Raw genomic sequence first — 24,898 nt, forward strand, 5'->3', positions numbered from 1 at the left:
TTTATAATAAAATATGCCCTTTGAGATGATAAATGACCAACTGAGGACCTTATTTTTCAGTGGAAGTTACTTTTTTCCATGTGAGGCAGAACAGTTTGGTCCCTAAAGGGTTGATTATACATTTAACTCTTAAGGTCCTGGAGCAGAGAAATCTCTTCAATCAGCAGTAATTAACAGACCATGTTTATGTGGACACGTCTGTTCTCAATTTAATGTTCAGTTTGTTCAACTGCTATCCTCATTAGGGGCTTTTATCACTTGTTAAAATGCATCATTTGGTCATGCAAACAATATTATAAACATAAGAATTTAAAATGTTTTAGGTTCAATTTCTCCAAAGAATACATACAGATGGTCAAGAGGCACATGAAAAGCTGCTCAACATCACTAATTATTAGAGAAATGCAAATCAAAACGTCAATGAGGTATCACCTCACCAGTTAGAATGGGCATCATCAGAAAATCTACAAACAACAAATGCTGGAGAGGGTGTGGAGAAAAGGGAACCCTCTTGCACTGCTGGTGGGAATGTAAATTGATACAGCCAATATGGAGAACAGTATGCAGGTTCCTTAAAAAACTAAAAACAGAATTACCATATGACCCAGCAATCCCACTACTGGGCATATACCCAGAGAAAACCATAATTCAAAAAGACACATGCACCCCAATGTTCACTGCAGCACTATTTACAATAGCCAGGTCATGGAAGCAACCTAAATGCCCATCAACAGACGAATGGATAAAGAAGATGTGGTACATATATACAATGGAATATTATTCAGCCATAAAAAGGAACGAAATTGGGTCATTTGTAGAGACGTGGATGGACCTAGAGACTGTCATAAAGAGTGAAGTAAGTCAGAAAGAGAAAAACAAATATTGTATATTAACTCATATATGTGGAACCCAGAAAAATGGTACAGATGAACTGGTTTGCAGGGCAGAAATAGAGACACAGATGTAGAGAACAAACGTATGGACACCAAGGGGGTGGTGGGGGGGTCGGGTGGTGGTGGTGTGATGAATTGGGAGATTGGGACTGACATATATACACTAATATGTATAAAATGGATGACTAATAAGAACCTGCTGTATAAAAAAATAAATAAAATAAAATTCAAAAATTCAAAAAAAAACCAGCATGGCACATGACAAGTGCTCAATAAATGATCGTTATTATTTGTATCTAGAAATGTCATCATTCCTGGTGCTGTGCAATGTAGATTTTCGCCATAGTATTTAGCTCATTAACAGCAAATAAATTCACTTTGAAATTTAAAAAAAAAGTGACAAAAAATGTTTTAGGTTCAGCAAACAGTATTTTAAAGGTGCTGTGAACAGTCTCCAATGAATATAGATTCTGTCATTTTTAAAAAATCAGGACAAAACTGGCTAATGGACATTAACCTTTATATATGAGCTTTACCAAATGTTACACCATCTCTCCCTTCTGTATTTTATAGCATCATATATTGCATAATAAGTCCACTTAAATGTTATTCACCAAATCTAAAGGAACTCGTGAAGTTGTATTGTTGGAGTTTCCTGGTTATTAGCATTACTAAATATCCAAAGCATATATACAGGTCATTTATAAAAATGATTTTAAAAGAAGATGGTCTTACCCTTTGAGAGCCTGCATCACAGTTAAGACAAGGTAGGTAAAGAGACGTGACAACATGAATGAACATTTGGGCTATAACTTAAATAAAAATAGCAAAGCAAGCTTTTTGCAGTGATTTGGTATTAGAGAAATTCTCACAGCTTGCAGATGGAAAATTTCTCAGCCCCTAACCTCTTAGAGCTTAGTGCATCAGAAAGGAAGATATCTCCCTGTTAGCAATTTACTTCACTAAATAGACTGTTCCTTTTTCACTTCTCTCAAAATTAGTTATGGATTACAATGTAGTGATTATTGGTTAATTTATTATTTCATTATTTTTCTTAATGTAGTTCAAAGGAGGAAACTAAAGAGAAGGAAATTACACACAGAAAAACAATATGTAATGTGATTTCATGATGAAATTCTGCATCAATATAGGTAAGTGGAATAATTTTGGACAAACTTAACACTGACTCTGATCCTTCATTTGCAAATCGTCAGTGGCAGAGTTAAAATACAGCACTAAGGTACAGATTTTGTTTTAATTATCATTTTAATACTCATGTTTTAATTATCATTTAATCACTTATTTTACTGAAGCATATCAGAATGCCCAAGAGGGTCGTATTCTTCAGTAACAGGCACTTTCTTGCACAAATCCAAGATGAAGTGCAGACAGCCACGGATTATAACAGACTGTGAAGTACTGTAGCTATCACAGTCTCACCAATATCCACCCATTTAGTTTGAGCTAAACACTCTCTTTATAGGTTGCAACACAGGCATCAACTGCAGAGTAGGAAAAAACAATGGCAGATAGGCTGGGTTGAAGGATGGCAAACTGATGGTGCAAAAGGAGAAGGTCAAGCTACCTGAAAGATAAAATAAAGAGGCTGGAATTGGAGGCTGGAATTGGTGACAGACATCATATGTAGTGGTTCTATTCACTAAACCAAAGCTTTGTTCAGACACATACCTGACTACTAATAACATGATTTTAATAGCATTGTCCTTAAAAGAGAGGGGGTAAATAACTGGACATATACATGTATTTGCTTCTTCTACTTAATATAGCTAGACTGGATTCAATGATTCTGTGCAAAACTCAGTGGGACATTAGTAGAAGATACTGACACATGGTTATTTAAAAGATTCCACTATCAGGTCCTTGTGTAAAAATGACTAGGTTAAAGGCTTTGGTTGTGTCCATAACAGCAATCCCAGAAGTCTTTTAAAGACATTTGCAAATTCCATAAAAAGTATCTAAGCTAAAAAAGTACCGTTTTAACTGAAGGGAATGTTGTCCAAAGAGATGAAAAAGAAATATGCCTTAAGATTCTATTTCCCCTTCACTTCATCCTATAGCACAAAAGACACAATCAAGTGGCTTTGGTACGTCTTTCACCTGAATTAGTCCTAGTGTGTCTCTCATGTTATAAGTACCATCTTCTTTGTGTTCTTTCAAATACAATGATTGTTTCACAGTAACAAGTCATTGTGAAATTTAGAATATCAGTGCTTGGAGCAAAATGGGCCTATTCCCTGTGATCACAAGGTGTTAAGAGATGAACAGGGGATGGGGAAAAACCTAACCTGTCCATCTATGTGGCTTTGTATAATTTTCCTTATACGAACCATTGAAGAAAAGTATGTATTCAACTCTCACTTTCCAGATGGTGTATTACACATGCCTTTTATATTGTTATACCCAGGAGTATGCAGGAGAAAGAAAAGGAAGAATGAACCTTGTACATAGTAGGCGCTTGGTAAATACTGTTTCAGTGAATTAATAAAATAGTAATCTTGATAATCTATTTAGTACTGTTGATCATTTATTTTGACATTTCAGTACAAGGTTTGGTGCGAGGAAGAACTGAAATCATCTACATACATAGACCTTTGGGAATTGACTGTGAATAAAATATGTTCAGCAATGAAAACCTCTGTCTTACTGACAGTGATAATACCTGATTGTGTAGAAAAGTCCATTAACTAATCTTACACTTGAGAAACACACTACTGTATAAGTGTAAATAGTTATGTCCACACACTGACAGACTTCAGATTCCAGTACAGTATCTTATCGAGTATTGCATACATCTTCTCAGACAGAAATAAAATGGCATTGTTAAAAATTTACCCTTAATTAAAGGACTAATTTTGATTTGCATTTTGAGTCTATAGATCTATTTTTGAACACATATCAGCATTATTCATAACAGCCAAAAAAGGTGAAAATCCACAAAGATCCATCAACTAATGAATGGATAAACAAAATACGTTATATCCATACAGTGGAATATTATCATACAATGGAATATTATAAAAAGGAACAAAGTATTGGTACGTGCTACAACATGGAAAAACCTTGAAAACTTTATGTTAAGTGAAGGAAGCCAGAAAAGAAAAGGCTACACATTATGACCGCATTTATATGAAATGTACAAATAGGCAAATCTATAGAAACAGAAAGTAAATTAGTGGTAGCCAGGGGCTGGGGAGAGCTGGGGATAGGAAGTGACTGCCAGTGCCTATGAAGTTTCTTTTTGGCGTGATGAAAATGTTCTAGAATTAAATAGTAGTGATGGCTACCCAACTCTGAATATACTAAGAATCACTGAACTGTAGACATTAAATCAGTGAATTATATAGTATGTAAATTACAGTTGGCCCTCCATATCCATGGGTTCCATATCTGTGGATTCAACTAATGGTGAATCAAAAATACTCAGAAAAACAAAATCCCAGAAAGTTCCATAAAGCAAAACTTGAATTTGCTGCACTCATTATACAACTATTTACATAGAATTTACATTGTATTCGGTAATATAAGTAATCTAGAGATGATTTAAGGTATATGGGAGGATGTGCATAGGTTATACACAAATACTACACCATTTTATATAAGGGACTTGAGCATCCACAGATTTTGGTCCCTGGGTGGGTCCTGGAACCAATCCCCGCAGATACCAAGGGACAACTGTATCTGGATGTACATATTCCTGTCACTTTAAAAAAAAATTCTAATCATACAACTGTATATCTCAACAAAGCTATTACAAAAAGTATGGTTGGAAGGTATAAATTGCCATGCATAACCTACACACACATTCACGCAAACTATCATGCACTGCCATAAGAGTTTTGATGTGTTTCCAAATGGGATTAGAAGGTCACCTGTTACCTAGAAGCTGAACTGTCTCCTGGCCAGTACTTTTAGGACATGTAATTGGTAGTTCACAGCAGGGACGCCTATTTTCTCTATTTTATAAAATGTTAGATGTTTGTTATACGTAGGTTACTATGATCACATCCTTCTGGACTTTGGGATAGTGTCCAGAGGGCAGGTCATGGCTCATTTTCTGTAGCTTCCCCCTTTGTATCTTAGAATATAAGTTCCCAGAGGACAGGACAGTCACGTCTGTCTAAATTCTTGACATCTACCTACCAGGCATTTAATAAAGGCAATTATATTATGACCCTCCTATCCCATAGCTGAGAGTAATAAGGGGGTTATATATCTTCTTGTGCCAGGTCTTGGGAAAGAGAAGCAGCCAGCATAGGCACCAGTTCTCATGGGTTGTCATATTGCTACAGATTTTGATACATTTTGAGAATCCAGAAAATCTATAATTATATCAAATTAAAACTTTGCGACTTCCCTGGTGGTACAGTGGTTAAGAATCCGCCTGCCAACGCAGGGGACACGGGTTCAAGCCCTGGTCTGGGAAGATCTCACATGCTGCAGAGCAACTAAGCCCGTGCGCCACAACTACTGAGCCTGCGTGCTAGAGCCTGCGTGCCACAACTACTGAGCCCGTGTGCTGCAACTACTGAAGCCCGCGTGGCTAGAGCCCGTGCTCTGCAACAAGAGAAGCCACCACAATGAGAAGCCCGCGCACCACAATGAAGAGTAGTCCCTGCTCACTGCAACTAGAGAAAGCCCGCGTGCAGCAACAAAGACCCAACGCAGCCAAAAATAAATAAATTTTTAAAAAATTAAAACTTTTCTTCACAAATAAAACTCATTACAGAGAATAATAATAATAATAGTAATCATAATAGATGGTAACATCTATTGAACGTATTGTGTCCTCTTTTTGAACTCCTACCTCATTTCCACAATATCAAAGTGTCTCTCTCATACACAGTGTGCCATACAATTGGTGTCAGTTTATCTCTGAGACTCCTCCCTCCCCTTCTCTCCTCCTGAGAGACTTTGTCCCTTTACCATCTCCTTTCTTACTAGCACCCTCAATGTCTCCCTCTCTATTGGTTTCTTATTCTGTATATTCAAACAACCACACGTCTCTCTTCTTTAATAAAAAAAAGGAATAAAATGAAACAACTACCCCTTCATCTCGTTATCAAACTATTTATCTCCTTCCTTTCCTTGCCAAACTGTCTCCATCTGCTGCCTCTATTGTTTCATTATTCATTTACCACGTAGGCTATTACCACCTGCATTTCCCCCTTACCACCCTATCATTCCAGTCTCCTAAACATGCGCTCTTTAAGGTCAACTAGGATTGATTTTTCTTGTTTCTCAAGGCTCAGCTCAAGCTACTTCTATAATAACAATCATCTTTTCATCTTCTTTCTTTTAAGCCTCTTAGTCACCTAACCATCTTATTTCTATTTCTGTACAACAGTTGGTTGCATGTTATTTTGCACTGTGTGTGTATGTATGCATGTTTCTTCCAGCTCTACTATTTAATAGGAACTTTCTCAAGGGCAAAAGCTATGTCTTCTGCTTCATTTGTTAACTTTCCACAGTACCTACTACAGTTAAAATAGCACCTTGGCTCAAAATAGCATTAAAAATCATGAGCTTCTATTCTATGTTTCTGAATACTAAGATTTCATTTTTCTTCCCTTGATATTATTTTAATGGGGGGGTTTGAGGTGGTCAAGAATCTCATACAATTCAACTTTTTACATGTATTCTTCCCTCTCACTGAACCACTGGCAATGGCAAGATGGTATCCGTGTGCAGTCCCGGTGAAGACACCTTTGGTAGGATATAAAATGGAAATAGGAAAAGGAAACTAAAATGACTAAGGGAGCATAGGAGCTACAAGTAGAGTACAGAAGTAAAACCAAAGACTCTTAGTATTAGAAAAGCAAAGGCTAAGAAAGGATTTGTGATTATTATCTATGGGATTGCCAAAGTTATGCATAGGAAAAAATGCAGACTTGTGCGTTAGATCCTGGAACTTTAGCACTTTATTTTCAAAAGTAAATTTTACATACTAGAGTTACCTTGACTTCACGAAAAAGCTAGTAAGTGTTTGAACTTCCTCCAAAAATAATACAGGCTAAAAGATATAACTGGACACTCCAACAGGATTAGATATACACATGGCTGATAAATTTCTACAATGGACTGCTTCTTTCAAAAAACTAAGACGTTATAAACATGTTATGGGAAGATCCCCTAGCTTTCAAAGGACTACTCCAGGAGGATAAATATGTCATTCTATAGCATACCATTTAGTGCCTCTGTCAGATGTAGACTATTGGGGTAGAGGGACCAAAAGGCAGACATATTTCATAGGCATCACAGGAAAGGTATGTTTAAAAAAAAAGTTTAAAAAAAAGGAAAACGAGGATTAAAATGAAAGAAGAATGAAACGTAAAACATATATGGCCAAGAACATTTAACATGAATTTTTTATACTGTAAATAAGTTGGCCTTTTAGCATAGTGAACCCTTTTCATAAATCTTTTTAGAAGTCAGGCCTCCAGTATACTTTAGAAAAGCTTTTGTTAAAACTGAGGTATATTGATAAAGTGACTTAATATAGTTGAAAACAAGCTGCAGCTCTCTAGCTGGGCCCCCTGAAACCTTGTGTTAGAGAAACATCTATATAGCATTATAGGAAACATTTACTGTAATTTGCCATCAATCTTTAAAACTAATAATGTTATGCTCCCAACACTGTTGTCTTTGTTAGTGCATTACTACTATTTTATTCATGTGGTTTGTTGTGCTTATATGAACTATTCACAATTCTACAACAATATTCTAGGCTCTAATATCCTCTAAGTAAAAGATACTGACTGAAACTATGGGCTGACTCAAAGGGCAACTGAGTGCATTTTAATATCCACAAGTCCTATGGACGAATATTGAAGAACCACAGAATTATAATGCAGGACTGTGTTCCATCTGAATGCACAATGATTACCTGAGTGGGGTTGTTGCAGTTTTTTACTTTGGTACCACAAAATGAATCTTCACTTACTGACTGGATCTGTGAAATAAATATCAGTGAAACTGTAAGTAAATTTAGAATTCAACCTGTTATTCAGGGCCCACAACTGTTATAGCATAAATTGCCTCCAAATGTAACTATGCTGTAGGTGGAAAGAAAACAAAACAAAGCCAAAAACAAGCAACACACACACATACACACACACACACACACACACACACACACACACCCCTCTTCAGCTAAGTCTACAAGGAAAGGAGGTCAGAAAGGTGCATTTTGTGCTGTTGTTTAATTTTCAATTCCCAAGGGTACTTGCATGTGTGCAAGTGTATGTGTTCTCCTTTGAGGAGGAGGGAGTGCTTGGGGAACCTAGATCTTTGGTGTGAAATGTAAGATTTGCAAAGTACTCTTAGGGAGAGGAGGGAGATACAGATGGCAGAGTAAGAGGACGTGGAGCTCACATCCCCCTACCAACATATCAAAAATACATCTACATGTGGAACAATCCTCACTGAAAACTAAATGGAAACTGGTTAGAAGGACTCCTGTACAACCAAGGTTGTAAGAAAGATACACACATAATCGGGTAGGACAGAAAGAAAAGTCTCGGCTTGGGACCTGTGCACCTGGCAGGGGAATTGGAGGAAAAGGGATATCACATAGGCGGATACCGGCCCTGGGAGTGAGCAGGCCGAGCCACAGACTGGACGTCTCAGTCCATGGGTACTATGCGGAGAAGACGAGCCCCCTTAGCTGTCTGGAGGACCGCTGGATCAGATAGAAAGTCTGGTGAAGCCTGGACTCTGCTTGTGAGAAGCCTGGGCTCACCGACTTGCCCTCACGCAGGGCAGAAAGAGGTCTGCCCCAGCAGTTGCTGGGTTTCCTGAGACCACCATGCCAGGCACCACAGCCTGAGCTGAGTGAACGCCCTGGCCCCGCTCACTCCACGCCATAGCACGGCACTGGATCTGGGGCTGATATGACCCGGGAAAAGATTAGATCATGGGCTGCAGAGGTGATCCAGTGTGGGGGGCGGAGCTATTGTGGACACTTCCTCAGGCAGCGCCTCAGAAGCAGCCCAGATCTCTGACGGCAGCTGCTCTACTGCAGCTCACTACTCGATACACGCAGAGAGTCCAAGTGGGTCCCGCCAGACCTGTGGAGCAGTTCCACAAGGGGGCAGGGGTGGTGGAGGCAGTGGGCAGTGATCAACTGCGAGAAACGAAGGGGTCTCGCACCCGAGGCTGCATCTGAGTGGAGCCTCAGACACCTACATAGGCAGTGCATCAGACCTCTGTCTGCACATGGGCCCCACTTATTTCAGCACTCCCCTCCTCTGCGGCAAAGGTCTCAGTGTGGGGAGAGTGAAAATCACACACTTGAAACAGAGCCAGCTCGAGTCAAACCCTTGGGGCTTCTGCTCCAGCAACTTGATTAGACCCTGCCCCTGACAGGGCGGTGATAACCACTGAGCAGAGAGGAAGTCCCACCTCACACCCTGAGCAGCTCTAGTTCCTCCATTTCCAGCCCCACACCCTACCAAGGTGAGAGCTGCCAGCACACCCTGAGGAAAGATGTGATTTGCATCCACGTCAAATCCAGTCCTCCCATCAAAGGTGCTGGGCACAAGCAGTCTGTATGGGGCTGCTCCCACATAAGAACACTCCTTCAAGACCACAATAGGTAACTGTTTCACCTAAATTCATACAGATGGAGAAAGTTAAGCAAAATGACAATGCAGAGGAACTACTTTCAACTGAAAGAGCAAGAGAAAAGTCCTGAAAAAATGAATAATGAAACAGAAATAAACAAAGTATCAGATAATAATTTATCAGATAAAGAATTCAAAACATTGGTATAAAAATGTTAACTGAATTACGGAAAAGAATTGATCTAAACAATGAACATTTTAACAAGGAACTCGCCCAATCAGAAATGAATAATCAAAAGCTGAAACAAAAAAACGTATTAGAATGAATGAATAGCAGACTAAGTGATACAGAAGAACGCATAAGTGGTCTGGAAGATAGAATAATGGAAATCACCCAATCAGAACAGCAGAAAGAAAAACAAATTAAAAAAAAAAGAAAGCAACTTAAGAGATCTCTAAGATAACGTCAAGCATTCCAACATTTGCACTATAGGGGTTCCAAATGGAGAATAGAGAGAGAAGGGGATCAAAAATGTATCTGAGGAAATTATGGCTAAAAATTTCACAAACCTGAAGAAGGAAACAGATATCCAGGTACAGGAAGCACAGAGGGTCCCAAACAAGATGAGCCCAAACAGAGCCACAGCAAGAAATATCATAATTAAAATGCCAAAAGTTAAAGATAAAGAGAGAATCCTAAAGGCAGCAAGAGAAAAACAAAGATTCACATACAAGGGAATCCCCATAAGGCTACTAGCTGATTTCTCTGCAGAAACTGTGCAGGCCAGAAGGGAGTGGCATAATATATTCAAAGTCCTGAAAGGGAAAAACCTGCAACGTGAGATACTTTACCTAGCAAGTTTGTCATTTAGAATAGAAGGACAACAAGTAATAAAATGGCAATAAGTACATACCTATCAATAATTACTTTAAGCGTCAATGGACTAAATGCTCTGATCAAAAGACATGAGGTGGCTGGTTGGATTAAAACAACAAGACCCTTCTGTATGCCAACAAATTGGACAACCTAGAAGAAATGGACACATTTTTTAAAAGATATAATCTGCCAAGACAGAATCAAAAAGAAATGGACAATATGAACACAGCGACCACTAGTAGTGAAATTGAAGCTGTAATAAAAAAACTCCCAGCAAACAGAAGTCTAGGACCAGACAGCTTCACAAGGGAATTCTATAAAACATATAAAGAAGAACTAATACCTATCCTCAAACTATTCAAAAAAAATTGAAGAGGATGGAACACTCCCAAATTCATTCTACAAAGCCACCATTACCCAGATACCAAAACCAGACAAAGACATGACAAAAAAAGAAAATTACAGGCCAATATCTCTGATGAATATAGACGCAAAAATCCTCAACAAAATATTAGCAAACCAAATCCAACAATACATAAAAAGAATCAGACACCATGATCAAGTTGGAATTATGCCAAGGACACAAGGATGCTTCAAAATTCACAAATCAATCAATGTGATACACAACATTGACAAAAGGAAGAATAGAAATAGAAATCACATGATCATCTCAATAGACACAGAAAAAGCAGCTGACAAAAATTTAACATCCATTGATAAAGACTATCATCAAAGTGGGTATAGAGGGAACAAATCTCAATATAATAAAGGCCATTTATGACAAACCCACAGCTAACATCATACTCAAGGGTGTAAAACTGAAAGCGTTTCCTCTAAATTCAGGAGCAAGACAAGGATGGCCACTCTCACCACTTCTATTTAACATAGTATTGGAAGTTCTAGCCACAAAAATCAGACAAGAAAAAGAAATAAAAGGCATCCAAATTGGAAAGGAAGAGTTAAAACTGTCACTCTTTGCAGATAACATGATACTTTATATAGAAAACGCTAAAGTCTCCACCGAAAAACTATTTGAACTAATAAATGAATTCCACAAAGTTGCAGAATACAAGATTAATATACAGAAATCTGTTGCTTTTCTATATAATAATAATTAACTATCAGAAAGAGAAGGAATAAAATATCTAGGAAAAACTTAATCAAGGAGGTGAAAGACCTATACTCTGAAAACTATAAACATTGATGAAGGAAACTGAAGATGATACAAAGAAATGGGAAGATACCCAATGCTCTTGCATTAGAAGAATTAATATTGTTAAAATGTCCATACTACCTAGAGCAATCTACAGATTTAATGCAGTTCCTATCAAAATATCCATGACATTTTTCACAGAACTAGAACAAATAATACTAAAATTCATATGGAACCACAAAAGACCCTGAATTGCCAAAGCAATCCTGAGGATAAAGAACAAAGCTGGAGGTATCACACTCCCAGAGTTCATACTATAATACAAAGCTACAGTAATCAAAAAGCACAGTACTGACACTAAAACAGACACATCGATCAATGAAATAGAATAGAGAGCCCAGAAATAAAACCCATGCACCTATCGTCAATTAATCTATGACAAAGGAGGCAAGAATATACAATGGAGAAAAGGCAGTCTCTCCAACAAGTGGTACTAGGAAAACTGGACAGACACATGTAAAACAATGAGATCAGAACATTTCCTCACACCATATACAAAAATAAACTCAAAATGGATTAAAGACCTAAATGTAATACCTGAAACCATAAAACTCCTAGAAGAGAACATAGGCAGAACATTCTTTGACATAAATCATAGTAATATCTTTTTGGATCTGTCTCCTAAGGGAAGAGAAATGAAAGCAAAAATAAACAAGTTGGATATAAAAATAAACTCAAAATGGATTAAAGACCTAAATGTAATACCTGAAACCATAAAACTCCTAGAAGAGAACATAGGCAGAACATTCTTTGACATAAATCATAGCAATATTTTTTTGGCTCTGTCTCCTAAGGGAAAGGAAATAAAAGCAAAAATAAACAAGTGGGACCTAATCAAACTTAAAAGCTTTTGCACAGCAAAGGAAACTAGTGACGAAATGAAAAGACTGCCTATTGAATGGAAGAAAATATTTGTAAATGATATGACTAACAACGGGTTAATACCTAAAATATATAAACAGCTCTTACAACTCAATATCAAAGAAAAACAAACAACCCAATCAAAACATGGGAAAAAGACCTGAACAGACATTTTTCCAAAGAAGATATACAGATGGCTAACAGGCACATGAAAAGATGCTCAACATCGCTAATTACTAGAGAAATGCAAATCAAAACAACAATGAGATCTCACCTCACACCTGTCAGAATGGCTATCATCAAAAAGTCTACAAATAATCAATGCTGGAGTGGATGTGGAGCAAAGGGAATCCTTGTACACTGTTGGTGGGAATGTAAATTGATGCACCCACTGTGGAAAATAGTATGGAGTTTCCTCAAAAAATTAAAAATTAAACCACCATGTGATCCAGCAATCCAACTCCTGGGTACACAAATGGAAAAATGAAAAGATACATGCACCCTAATGTTCATAGCAGCTCTATTTACAATAGCCAAGACATGGAAGGAACCCTAGTGCCCATCAACAGATGACTAGCTTAAGAAGATGTGGTATGCATATACAATGGAATATTACTCAGCCATAATAAAGAATGAAATACTGCAAGCTGCAGCAACACGGATAGGCCTAGAGAATATTATGCTTTGTGAAATAAGTCAGACAAAGACAAATACTGTATGATGTCATTTATATATGGAATCTAAAAAATAATACAAATGAACGTATATGCAAAACAGAAGGAGATTAACAGATGTAAAAAAACTAATGGTTACCAGTGGGGAGAGGGAAGTGGCAAATTAGGGATATGGGGTTAAGAGATACAAGCTACTATGTATAAAATAGATAAGCAACAAAGATATATTGTATAGCACAGGGAGTTATAGCCATTATCTTGTAATAACTTTTAATGGAGTATAATCTGTAAAAATACTGAATCACTATGCTGTACACCTGAAATTAATATAATATTGTAAATCAACTATATTTCAAAAAAAATTTTTTTAAATAGAAAATGCAGAACAGTATGGAGACAGGTGAGAAGATTAAGCATACATCTGAAATTAAGTAGTGATGGCAACCAGAACGTTTTAGAAAATAGATGTTAAGGATACAGCAAGAGAAAATTGATAAAACATGGTGGATATGGTGACTATTTGTATTGGTAGTGGGACTAGAAAGGGTATAACTAAAGATGACTATCCACATGGGGAAGATATGGTAATGTATGTAGTGGGAGAATAAAAGACTTAAAAGGAATTACAAGGACAATAAAATATCAATAAAAAAAAACCAGTGCAGAAAATGACAAAAAAAAAAAGTATTCTTAGGGAAGGGATGTGACTATTAGCATTGAGATCTTTAATCAAGACAGCTGTTACTTAAACAACTGGCCTTGAGAAAAGAATTTTTTAAAAAACTAAGACCCAAAAATGGGTGCTGAGATAACAGTAAAGAGATTGGATCCTAATCTCAGCTCTGCCTGTAGTTATGTCTATTATGCAAGGTAAGTCACTTAACCTTCTTGTGTTCTCCTTTTCAACTGTAAAACAAGGGTAACAATAGCTGCTACAGCATAAAACTGTTATGTGGATAAAAGACATTATTCTGAAACTGTAAATGCTCTCTAAGTGCATATGATTATTGTTATATACATGTCAAAAACCGAAACTTATACTGCAGAAAACTGGGAATTAATTATTTGAATTACAACAGAATTCTCTGCAAGTACTTTAAATGGGAAAACGCGGTTTACAAATTTTACAGACACACATTTCAACCACTTCCCAGGAGTATATCCCCTTTTGCAAAAACAGGGCAACTTTTACTTGGAATGGCTAATTGTTCTTTGTTAACTGCATAATTCGAATTCACTGATCCATACTGTATACAGCTAGAAGGGACCTTAGACATAAGCTAGCCCTACTGAGCATCACCCCGTCTTTGTCAAAGCCTTAGCAGCTGGGAAGAGAATGGAGGAAAAGAAAGGCAAGGGTAAGGAAAAGAGAGGGGTGCCAGGAGTCTGCTCCCCTCCCTCACATTATCTGGAGAAAGGTGGCTCTTATCTGCTATATATTTCTAATTGCTAGGTAAGATTTCATTTGCAAAAAGTGTTTCACTTCCCATGACCTCTCCCCCACAAAGGGTTGCAAGCTGAAGGGGAGCAGAATTTGCCACCCCAAAATATGCCTCTTTGGCATAAGGATTATCTTGAGCTGATTATTTTTACGAAACAGCAGACATAGGAAAAGATCTGAAAAGTGAATAGGAGTTACCCTTTAGCAAGAGACCCTTTAGCAAGTTAAAAATTACAAGTTAAAAGTTACCCTTTGCAAGATTTATAAGGGAAACCTCCATTTGTAAGGGTGTCTCCCCCTCTCTACCAGGAAGAGAAGGATAACTCTAAATCTTTAGAAACTCTGATCAAAGGAGAAGGAAATGACTTAAATCTGCATAACACCCATACTCCATTTACTGTGCTTTTCCTGATACCCTCCCTTAACTGACTCCCCTCACATCTTTTGTTTTCAGATGAGATGGTATCTAAGGTGGTGGCTTGGGTCATTTCGGGGAGGTGCTCAGTTTTCCTGGGTATCTCCCATGAATACAGGAGGTGCACATGTTATTTAACTTGCTTGTTTTTCTCCTATTTATCTTTCTTTTTATTACAAGGGGGTCTCAGCCAAGAATCTGAAGGGTAAAGGGAAAATTATTTTTCCTTCCCTGCAAAGCCAACTCCCTTTTTTTTCAGAGGAGAAACTGGAGCCCAGACAGGTGAAGCTATAGTCACAGTTTGGTCCTGGCTGAAGCATCTTCACGACAGGCTATAAATTGTGTCATATCACTCAGCTATACGTTGTTTACATGGTCGTATATTCAGCAGACATTGACTAGAAAATGTCTTTTTTTTCCTTCAACTTTGCGGAGATAGATTTTGTAGGATGAACTTAAAAGAAGTGTCACTTCCTCCCAAGGCCAGCCTTTTGCAAAAATTGTAAAGGAGATAAAAGTTGTCTTTAGTGTCCTTTAGCTTTCTGTCTCTCCGCCCACCCTTTTTGTTCCTGGGCATCCAACCTGCAGGAATTCAGTACCCTCATCTACCCAATAAACTTCTTCTTCATTCAGATTGTTAGTGACAATGTTGGATTTTACCTGAGCCCTATGCCCCTGGAAAACAGAGCTGGTTAAGAGATTACCCCAACCTTTTGCTTTCAGATATCCTTCCACCCTTTTATGATTTAGGAAGTGGCTTACCACAAAACAAACAAATAAATAAACAAAAATAACCAAACTGAAAAGCCTTTTCCCTATGACTTATTAGAGAAGGCTCTCTGTCCATTCTTTCTCAGGACTCCCATAAGAATTGCACATGACTCCTTTGTTTACCTGTGACAAGGCCAAACACAGACCTTTCCCCTTTTGCTGCAACCTGCTGAAAAAGCAGATACAGACCCTCCAATTTCCCGTTCTTTCATAAATAATTATTGGAGTTTAGAACTGTTTGTTCCCCTTCAACTAGCTAGACACAGAGAAAACATTTCCTGTTCATCTGACTCACTGAGATTTGCCCTGAGTACAAAACAATTCCAACTGTAAATCATCCCGCTTGTAGCTCATGTACTCCTCCTATAAAAGCCTTAGGCAAAACTGATCTTTGAACCTGGGGTGCTCTCCCTATTGCAATAGCCTGAATAAAATTAATCTTCTTACCAGCTCAGTTTCTGTCTTTGATTCCCCCTTAGAAAACCTCTTTAGGAATTTACATGTTTAGATTGTGTTACATTATTACAATAACAGATGAGAAAACAGAAGAGGTGGAGCCAGGAGTCCTTGGTTCTAGTCCCAGTTCTCTGTGTGTTCTTGACCCCTCTGGACCTCAGTTTCTTCATCTTTAAATAATGATATTGGATTTGATCATCTTTAAGATTTTAACATTCTACACTGGTTGATAAATTACACTGTAATTATTTTCAGTTCAATTTATGGACCTTACATGACTCAGGTCTAGGAACAAGTCTTTCATTTGTTCATATCCCCTGCTCTGTTTAAACTAGCTGTTACATAATATTTACAAGTTAAAGAGAAAGAGTGAGTTATGACTAGTTCGTAAGCTTCTAAGGTAGTAGGGCCTGTTTTAGTACAATACTTTCAATTCTACATTAGTGAACAATTGATAACTGATTTTTCTGGTAGATTCTGACATATGGTTGTGACTTATGTCTTCTTTTTGAAATTAAATTTAAATTATTCAAATAAATTTTAAAAAGAAAATTTTAGCAGACTAAATATATATAAGCAAATATTCTTTTTTTCTTTCATTTTGAAAATTAAGTGGTAAGAAAATTCTTTAATCTCCTAATGAGAAGCAGATACATATAGCTACTGTTAATGGGGAACCAATTCCAGTAGAATTTGATTATTTTTAAAGTGCCATTCTACTTATCCATGCCTTTGATGATGAAAGTGATGATAATTTAAAAATAATAGATGTTAAATTGGTAAGTAAAGAGAAATCAAACTTTAAAGAGAGAAAACATCTAAATCCTAAGGAGGCCATCATTCATAAAAAAGTTGATGTCAGTTTGAAAGCAGGATCTATAGTATCTAATAGGATGCCAATACAAGGTAATTTTCCAATCATCTGACCCAATAATAATTATTTTGCTAAATTAAACAATGTGCTTGGCACTGTGCTATATGCTTTACATCTATTGTCTCACTTACTCCTTACAACCACTCTATGCGACAGGTACTATATTATCATCCGTATGTTGCAGGTGAGGACACTGGTTCAGCAAGGCTGTGTCAATTAACTGCCTGAGGTTGGAGTGCCAGCAAATGACAAAGTCAGTATTCAAAGCCAAACCTGACTCCAGAGTCCAGCCTCTTAACTACAGTGCTACACTGTTCAACCCTCTAGGAGAGTAAAGAAAACAGTATAAAAAGAACTACCTGGTTTTCGAGTTTAGAACTGTATTTATGGGGTTGTGTGATGTCTAGAAAATTGTAAAAGGATACAGGTGACCATTTGAAAATATCCTTATAGTATATTACATCTTCTGCAAGGTTTGGTTTAGTATACACAGGACTTTATAAAAGAGGAGCTATGTTTTTACTTGGTTAGTAATACACAGTAAAGACCTAATATAACAGAACTATGATGTGCAGCTATTGTTAACGTTTTGTCCAGACTTCCATAAAAAGTCAGTTTAAGATAACAATTTGGTATATATGGCACCAACCTTTAATGATTTTTCTTAATAAAGAAATTGGTTTGGCCTGCTTGTTGTTGTAATTGAGCAGAAACTTAAAAAGTTTCCATTTATGAAACTTGTCACAACACATTAAAATACAGAATTTACCTAAAATCTATCATGAATAGACACTGGGGCTTTGTTTTCAGGGTGTAAAATGTCTTTTGTGGTTCTCATATATGTTTCATGTGTGGATTTCAGTATAATGCAGAAGTTAAGAGACAAGTCTCTGGAATCAGACCACAAGTTTCTAGCTCTGTGACCTTGGGCAAATGACTTAAACTCTCTGTGCTTCTATTTCTCATTTGGAAAATGAAGACCATAGCATTACTTTCATGATATAAATACATGTTTAGTGTCTGGAGTAACTCTTGGCACATGGTAACTGTTTAATACAATTTAGTCATCATCATCAAACTATTTTTTGGAAAGGAATTCTAGAAATCTGAATTAGAATAAAAAAAATGAATATGCTCTGATGACAACTATGTGATGACCTTCTGCTGTCTTGTATGCTTCATTTTCATCAAACAGATAATTCATGATTTTCAGTGTGACTGGCAAAAAAAATCCCTAAGCATATGATATCAAATGGTGGCTCTTGTACTTGCAGATATAAAGGAATCAAATAGCAGGAGGGAAGGTAAGGGAGAAAATGTCCAAGTCCAAGTGTATTCAGACCCTTTCCTCTGCCATTTCTGACCCCTGCACTACCCCCAGCCCCTCTCAGCAGCAACGATGAAATTGCTGGGAAAGTTCAGCCCAGGCTAGAAACAGTAATTCTAAAGGACATAAAGCAAACTGCACTGTGAATTGAAAACTGGAATAAACCATAATGTTTTCCTGAACCCTAAGCATTAATTTTTACTGAAGCATAGACCAAAGCAAAGTTCCTTTTTCAAAAGCAAACAAAAATAAAACGAAACAAAACCCACAAATAACTCCCCAGAAGGAACTAAAAACACAAGGGTAGTAATCTAAACAACTATAAAAATCTCTTATTTTCAACTAATGAACCAAAACTGATTTTCCACCTCTATAAAATTATAAGCTTCTTAATTTAAGGGTAGGGTTTGGGTCATTCATTCACTCATCTGTTTATATTTAATCTAAAAATATGTAGGATAGTACTGGCTATACGTTTTGTTTTCAATTTCTACTTTTTGAATTGACATTCCGATATTTTACATGGCTCGAGGCCCTCTGTACTGTATCTTATATCAAGAGAAATCACAATACAAATTTTCAGTTATTTTCAATATTAAGACTAAGATCATTCAACATGAATAAAATGTTGGGACTGCTGGTACAGTACTGTGACATTTATTGTAAATGTCAGGTAGTTCAAGCTTATGTTGGTTAAATTTAACAATTCAGTACTCAAAGTGCTTTTTTCTTTTCCCCAACTAGGAAGAATTCATGTTTCCCAACTAGGAAAAAAATTCATATTCCCCCACTTTGACATAAACATTCGCCCTTGTAGTACACATAGAAGGCATTTTCTTATTATAAACAGAAGAAATTTCCATATACCCTTTGTAAAGTGTTATATATAAATGCTGGGCTTGGACACAAAGAACTTAATCAAAATCCCACGTTGCTTCAGGGTACCTATATGCGAAATGCAATTTCCATTGTATTGAAACCTCCATCCTGTAAATATTTATCTATTTTCAAAATTGCCAACATATTTGAAAAGTTTAATTGGTTTATATTCAAGGCACTAGAGAAAGGAAAATCTGCTTTCACAAGACATTTACATGTATTTATTCTGTCCACGTAGAGTATTTCTTTCGAGTGATCATGAAATTTAATGTGAAGTGAAACCATCCCAGGTTTGGTTCTAATGACTAAATTAGAAGAAAAGTAATCAATAATCAATCAATCACTTTGATCACTGTACCTTTTTTCTCTGATTTATCGGAAACTTTTCCTCCAATTGGAGAGTAAGTGGTATCCATGGATTCAGTCCCTCTGTTCCCCTTGCTAACTCCATTTTCATAGAGCTGTCCTTCAGCTGGTTGCAACTGCCAAGTCAGGCCGAACAAATGTACTGCTGCAAGAAAACAAGCCACACATGAACTTATTCCAGACTTGCCAAAAAGGTCTCTAAACCAGCTGTCCCTTTCCACCCAAAAATGCCATGACTGGTTTTCTTTCAGTTAGGCCAAGCAACCTGGAGTTGATACCCACATCACACAGGTAGCGACTTTCCCAAACAGTGCTTAAAATTTTGAGGCTGAAGCTATCCCAGTGATAGCAAAAATTTAAATTTTGGTTAAGCAATTACAGTGGGATTGGACTCTGCTCCTCAGTGCTGTGACCCCTTCCTCTTCCATTTCCCTTAGTCGTGTAACTCTAGTTTGCACATGGAAACCGCAGAGTAATGGTGGACAGGCTATCACGAGAACATGAGAGACCTTCTCTATGGCCCTCGTTCAGTTCAATTCAGCAAATATTTCCTGAGTGCCTAGTATGCATAAGGTCCTATGATAGCTACTGCAGATGTTAACATCTAGATGCCTATTACGGTAGGAGCTGGAAGTAATACAAGTATAAAATAATGATAATACACAGAATAATTGAGGTAATACAGGTTCAAATTGCTATCATCGGGCTTCCCTGGTGGCGCAGTGGTTGAGAATCTGCCTGCCAATGCAGAGCACACGGGTTCGATCCCTGGTCCGGGAAGATCCCACATGCTGCGGAGCAACTAAGCCCGCGAGCCACAGCTACTGAAGCCCGTGTGCCTAGAGCCTGTGCTCCACAACAAGAGAAGCCACCGCAGTGAGAAGCCTCCGCACCGCAACGAAGAGTAGCCCCTGCTCGCCGCAACTAGAGAAAGCCTGCGTGCAGCAACGAAGACCCAACGCAGCCAAAAATAAATAAATAAATAAATTTATTTTTAAAAAATTGCTATCGTAGGATTAAAAAATACTCAGTGTTGATCAGCATGCAGGAAAATGGACACTCTCATACACTTTATTTTTTAAGTCAATCTTTTTTTAAAAAATTTATTTATTTTATTTATTTATTTTTGGCTGTGTTGGGTCTTTGTTGCTGCACGGGGGCTTTTTCTAGTTGCGGTGAGCGGGGGCTACTCTTAGTTGCGGTGTGTGGGCTTCTCACTGCGGTGGCTTCTCTTGTTGCGGAGCACAGGCTCTAGGCGCCCAGGCTTCAGTAGTTGTGGTGCGCAGGCTCAGTAGTTGTGGATCGGGGGCTCTAGAGTGCAGGCTCAGTAGTTGTGGTGCACGGGCTTAGTTGCTCCACGGCATGTGGGATCTTCCCGGACCAGGGATCGAACCCGTGTCCCCTGAATTGGCAGGCGGATTCTTAACCACTGTGCCACCAGGGAAGCCCTCTCATACACTCTTGATGCGAGTATACAAAACCAGTCACCTTTTGGAGGGTAATGTGGCACCATTTATTAAGAAAACTTGAAGTTTGGCTTAATCTTTTAGCAAACAATTCAATTTCTATGAATTAGCTATGAATGTGTACCAAACTACAAGTCTATCCATTGTAACATTTAAAAACTAGTAGAAAGTTATGATCAATCTAAATATTCATCAAAAGGAGATTAATTAAATAACTGATGATATTATAAATAATACAAGATTAAGCAGTTATTAAATCTTGTTGCAGAAGACTATGTAATGGCATGGGAAATATTTATGATACATCAAATGAAAAACATCGGTCTACTAAACAGTATGAATAGTATGATCTATATTGTGTGTGTGTGTGTGTGTGTGTGTATGTGTGTGTGCGCGCGTGCATATGTTGTTGTGTGGAGAGAGAAAGGGCTGGGAGGATGTATTGCAACATAGTAACAGTATGCGGGGTTTATGGAGGATTTTAATTTTCTTCTTTATGATTTCTGTATTGCCTATATTTTTTACAATGAACATGTGTGATGTTTGCCATCTGGGGAAAAAAGAAATTTTTGTTTTAAAAGAAATGGTTTAAAGGAACAATAGATTAAAATTGGCTTGGTTGATCAGGGATGATTTAATGAAGGAAGTAGGATTAGAGATAGACCTTGAAGGATATGTGGGGCAGGTGTCAACAATGGGTGGGGTGAGGGGGCAGGCTGAACAAAATATGACTTTGTAAAGCACAGGATGTATTTGAGGCAAAGGAAATTGATGGGGTTGGTTGGAGTTTAGCTATGTATAGAAGTTAGTGGAAGTTAAGCCTGGAAGGGTAGATAAGGGCCATATTGTGGAGGACACTGAATGCCACACTTAGGTATTTGGATTCAATTTACTGGGCAACAGGGAGGCACTGCTATTTTCTGAGCAGATGAGGGATATGATCAGTTTTCTTTAGGAAGATTAATTTAATAGCAATGAGGAGCATTGATGGTTTCTAGGCAAATAAATGATATCATCAGAGCACCCTTTGTAGAAAGATAAATCCAGTAGTAGTGTGGAGAAGGATGGATTGGAGGCCTAAAGATGTGGCAAGAACACAAATTGGGATGGCATTGCAATAATCTAGGTGAAAAATGATGAGTGTCTCATTTAGGGCCATGGCTGTGAGAATGCCGAGAAGGCGATTCCTTAAGGAGAAATCGCATAAATGTCATTTCAGGATTTGGCAACAAGCTCTGTGTATGAGTGGGTGGGTGTGTGCTTGCACGCTTGTGTATGTGTGTAGGTGTGCTGGGGATGGGCATAGGAAAGAGTGACAGAAAGGGAGGAATCCAAAATGGTTAAGGTTTTGAGGCTGATAACTGAAAGCACTGTGGAACCATTAACAGAGTTAGGGAATCCGCACTTAGCTCAGCACTAGCTACAAATAGTTGGTGCTGGATATGTGTTTGTTGAATGCTTACTAGTTGGTTTGGGGAAGGGTGAGGTGATGGGAGGAATACAATGAATTAATATTTGGAGATTCCAGGTTCCAGGGACTGATGGGCTATCTAGATAGTCATGTCAGACACAGGAGTTTGAAGTTCTGGAGAAATATTAGGTCTAGGACAAGACTAGAATCACACATGCACATAAGCAACAGTTGAAGTGAGAGCAAATGAGATTACTGAGTGGAGAATGTTAGGAGAAAACAGTGCCTAGGACAGAAGCTGGGGACATCCTTTTATTTGTTTTCTTACTGCAATTTTCAAATCAACCAAATCTTACCAAAAGGCAAAAAAAAAAAAAAAAAAAAGTGTATCTGTTCATAAGCCATCTCATATTTTTCTTTATGTTCCTAGGCAGACTGAAAGGGGCTAACTTATATGTCTAACACAAATACATAGCATATGAATTAGCAACCGAGAACAGGAAAGCTAGCCAGATAGCCTATTTAAAAATCATTCATCCACTTTTAGTTGAGCTAAAGAGATTTCTAACACCTACCTTCTAATTTATCCGTAAAACTTTTAAGCATTTAATTGGTTTCTACCCTTTTCTTTGGATTAAGGCCAGTACTGCCTGATGAATTTCTCTTGCAATTACTGGAAACAACTGAAACTCAAATGATGCTGGTTCTGAGTAAGGTACAGTATGGCATGCTAATAGAGCTATATTAGGGACATCCCTGAGATTTCCTTGCCAAAAGACTCAAAGTACAGTTGGTTTAACATCCTCGCTCCAATTAAAGGTATTTATCAGCTTTATAGAAAATTCAGTCTACTCAGTCCCCTAATTATTTGAATATGATGGATATTAGAAACTATATTGAAAATGTGTTTGACTTTCTTGGTTCAGTTACTTTTTTGAAATTAGATGGGCCATAAGGAACAAAAGGCATAGTAGTTCTCATTTTGCAGATCAAGGGGGCTATTTAATATACTTTATTTAAGTTAAGCCAGTTTCCTGACGGCACTTAACAATGAGAGAGAAAATACATGTGCTGAGACTCACTTCAAAATAATAAAATAAGGTTTAATTTTTCACCATCAAATGAAATGGACTGCTTCTAGCCAATCATGACAGATAAAGAGGTATGCACGATTAGTCAAATACTTTTTGAGGGTGGTAAAGCTTTATAATTTTTTGAGTTTACTTATGCCTTTTCTAGGCAATGAGCTGTTTGTAATGTACCCATTTTTTTTGTGATGTACCTATGTATGAATAAATAATGAAAATTACTTGCTACAGACTATGGGTACTATAGCAAGGCTATGGGTCTCTTCTCTCCTCCAAACTGAACTTCCATATACTGAGTTGTGAAAGGAAATCAAAGAGTGCATTTATGTGCAGGGTAGACTGAGGTAACTAAATAACTCCAGTTTTTGAGTTCTGTTAGAAATAAATAATACTTTGTTCACACTAAGACCAATACATAAAACTATGTTGAACTTTGGGATATACCAACACACCACTAGAAAGATATGGCAATATTTCTATTATGGGGATGTATTTATTGATTCATTCAACAAGTATTTTCAAAGCATATGCCGAGCACACAGGGAATGTCGGGGATACAGGAAAAGGTAATAAACAGCCAGGACTGCAAAGGTATTGGCTGACCAATATGGATGTTGGATGTAAACAACCAATATATCCTGACCAGGACCTACTGGCTGCATATCAGCCTTGGATACACAATGAGGAAGATACAGAGTCCTTACCTTCTAGTAGATCACCATTCAGATCTATGCTATGTATTTATAGCCACACTTTAAGCAAGTCCCCTAAACCCAAGTATAAACATTGTGAGCCCACTGGTTAGAAATAAGGGTACAACTGGTAATGAACAAACAGGGCAGTGTTAAGTTATATTCATATATTGATTCAACAAGTATTTCTTGAGTGCCTACTTTGTGCCAGGCACTGTTTTCCTAAGTTTACAGCAGTGAATTAAAAAAAAATCTCTACCCTCCCAGAACTCATGTAAGAGGGTTGTAAGTTAAGAGAGGCAGACAATGAATAAATATATGATGTGATATAATATGGCTATATAGAAACAAAGAAACAAAGAAGTGAAATAATGTCCAGTAGTTACAAATGCTATAAAGGAAAAAAATAAGTCCAAGTAGTCAGGGAAGGTCTCTTGGAGTAGGTAATATTTGAACCAACATTTGAATGAAGTGAAGCCATATGAATATCTAGTTGAAAAACCTCCTAGGAAGAAGGAACAGCAATTACAGAAAACCCTGAAGTCTTGTACGGAATATGTGAAGAACACTAAGGAGCTCAGTGTGGCCAGAGCTCAGTTAGGAAAGAGAAGA

At 37.5% G+C, this 24,898-nt stretch overlaps 1 protein-coding gene across 3 annotated transcripts in view; it reads right to left on the bottom strand.

The window, feature by feature from the left end:
* Positions 1 to 24,898, bottom strand: part of TENM1 (teneurin transmembrane protein 1) — a 777,022-nt gene that overhangs the window by 275,305 nt on the left and 476,819 nt on the right. For all 3 annotated transcript variants that reach the window (XM_082376913.1, XM_082376912.1, XM_082376911.1), the window contains one exon: positions 19,622 to 19,774. In XM_082376913.1, the coding sequence (XP_082233039.1) occupies positions 19,622 to 19,774 (153 nt within the window). The remainder of the gene's footprint in view (positions 1 to 19,621; positions 19,775 to 24,898) is intronic.

The sequence above is a fragment of the Balaenoptera borealis genome (genome assembly GCF_965194805.1).
Source record: "Balaenoptera borealis genome assembly, chromosome: X".
NCBI classification, from domain to species: Eukaryota; Metazoa; Chordata; class Mammalia; order Artiodactyla; family Balaenopteridae; genus Balaenoptera; species Balaenoptera borealis.